General features: G+C 67.6%; 1 protein-coding gene across 1 annotated transcript in view; it reads left to right on the forward strand.

The window, feature by feature from the left end:
• Positions 1-352: 352 nt before the first annotated feature.
• Positions 353-602, forward strand: part of H696_00335 (chaperonin GroS) — a gene marked incomplete at both ends in the record, with an annotated part of 2,676 nt that continues 2,426 nt past the window's right edge. The window contains one exon of the mRNA XM_009494183.1: positions 353-385. Coding sequence (XP_009492458.1) covers positions 353-385 — 33 coding nt within the window. The remainder of the gene's footprint in view (positions 386-602) is intronic.

Consider the following 602-nt stretch of genomic DNA (forward strand, 5'->3'; position numbering starts at 1 on the left):
CTCTCTCTCTCTCTCTCTCTCTCGAGGCAGCACCTTCACGGCAACGCGTTCGCACGGAGGGCACCGCGCCCCGCCCCCCCATTGGCTCGCCGCTCGAGGCTTCCGGTCCCGGATCCAGCGGCATTTCCCAAGCTACCACCGGATGCCGGGCCAGAGCCCTTCCTTTGACCGGCGCTCGACGGGAACCCAGAGTGGCCCCCCCCCCCCCCCCTGCCTCGCCGGGGCGATATTGCTCGCGGAGGGGAGGCCGAGGGAGGTTGGTGTAGATCCGCCTGCCACTGCCAAGGCATGCGCCGGCCACCGGCCATCATAACACTCCCCACATCCTCCTCGGGCCCCGGCGGCCCAACCGATGGTGGGGGACATTGGCGATGTAGCTTCCGTGGTCCGCCCCGCCCCCCGACTCGGCGCCTCAAAGAGGGGCGAAAAAATAAAGAAAAAAGACCAGGACGCCAGGCGGAAAATGTCCGGAGAATGCCCTCGGGCGTTGTCATGTGCCTCTGGAAAGATGTCCCGTGAGGCAGGTGTGACCAGACACCCGCGGGGCGCCCTTTGTCCGGACCCCTCCTTTGCATTTGGCTGCGCCGGCGCCGGCTGGCCCC

Source organism: Fonticula alba (genome assembly GCF_000388065.1).
Source record: "Fonticula alba strain ATCC 38817 unplaced genomic scaffold supercont2.1, whole genome shotgun sequence".
Lineage (NCBI taxonomy): Eukaryota > Rotosphaerida > Fonticulaceae > Fonticula > Fonticula alba.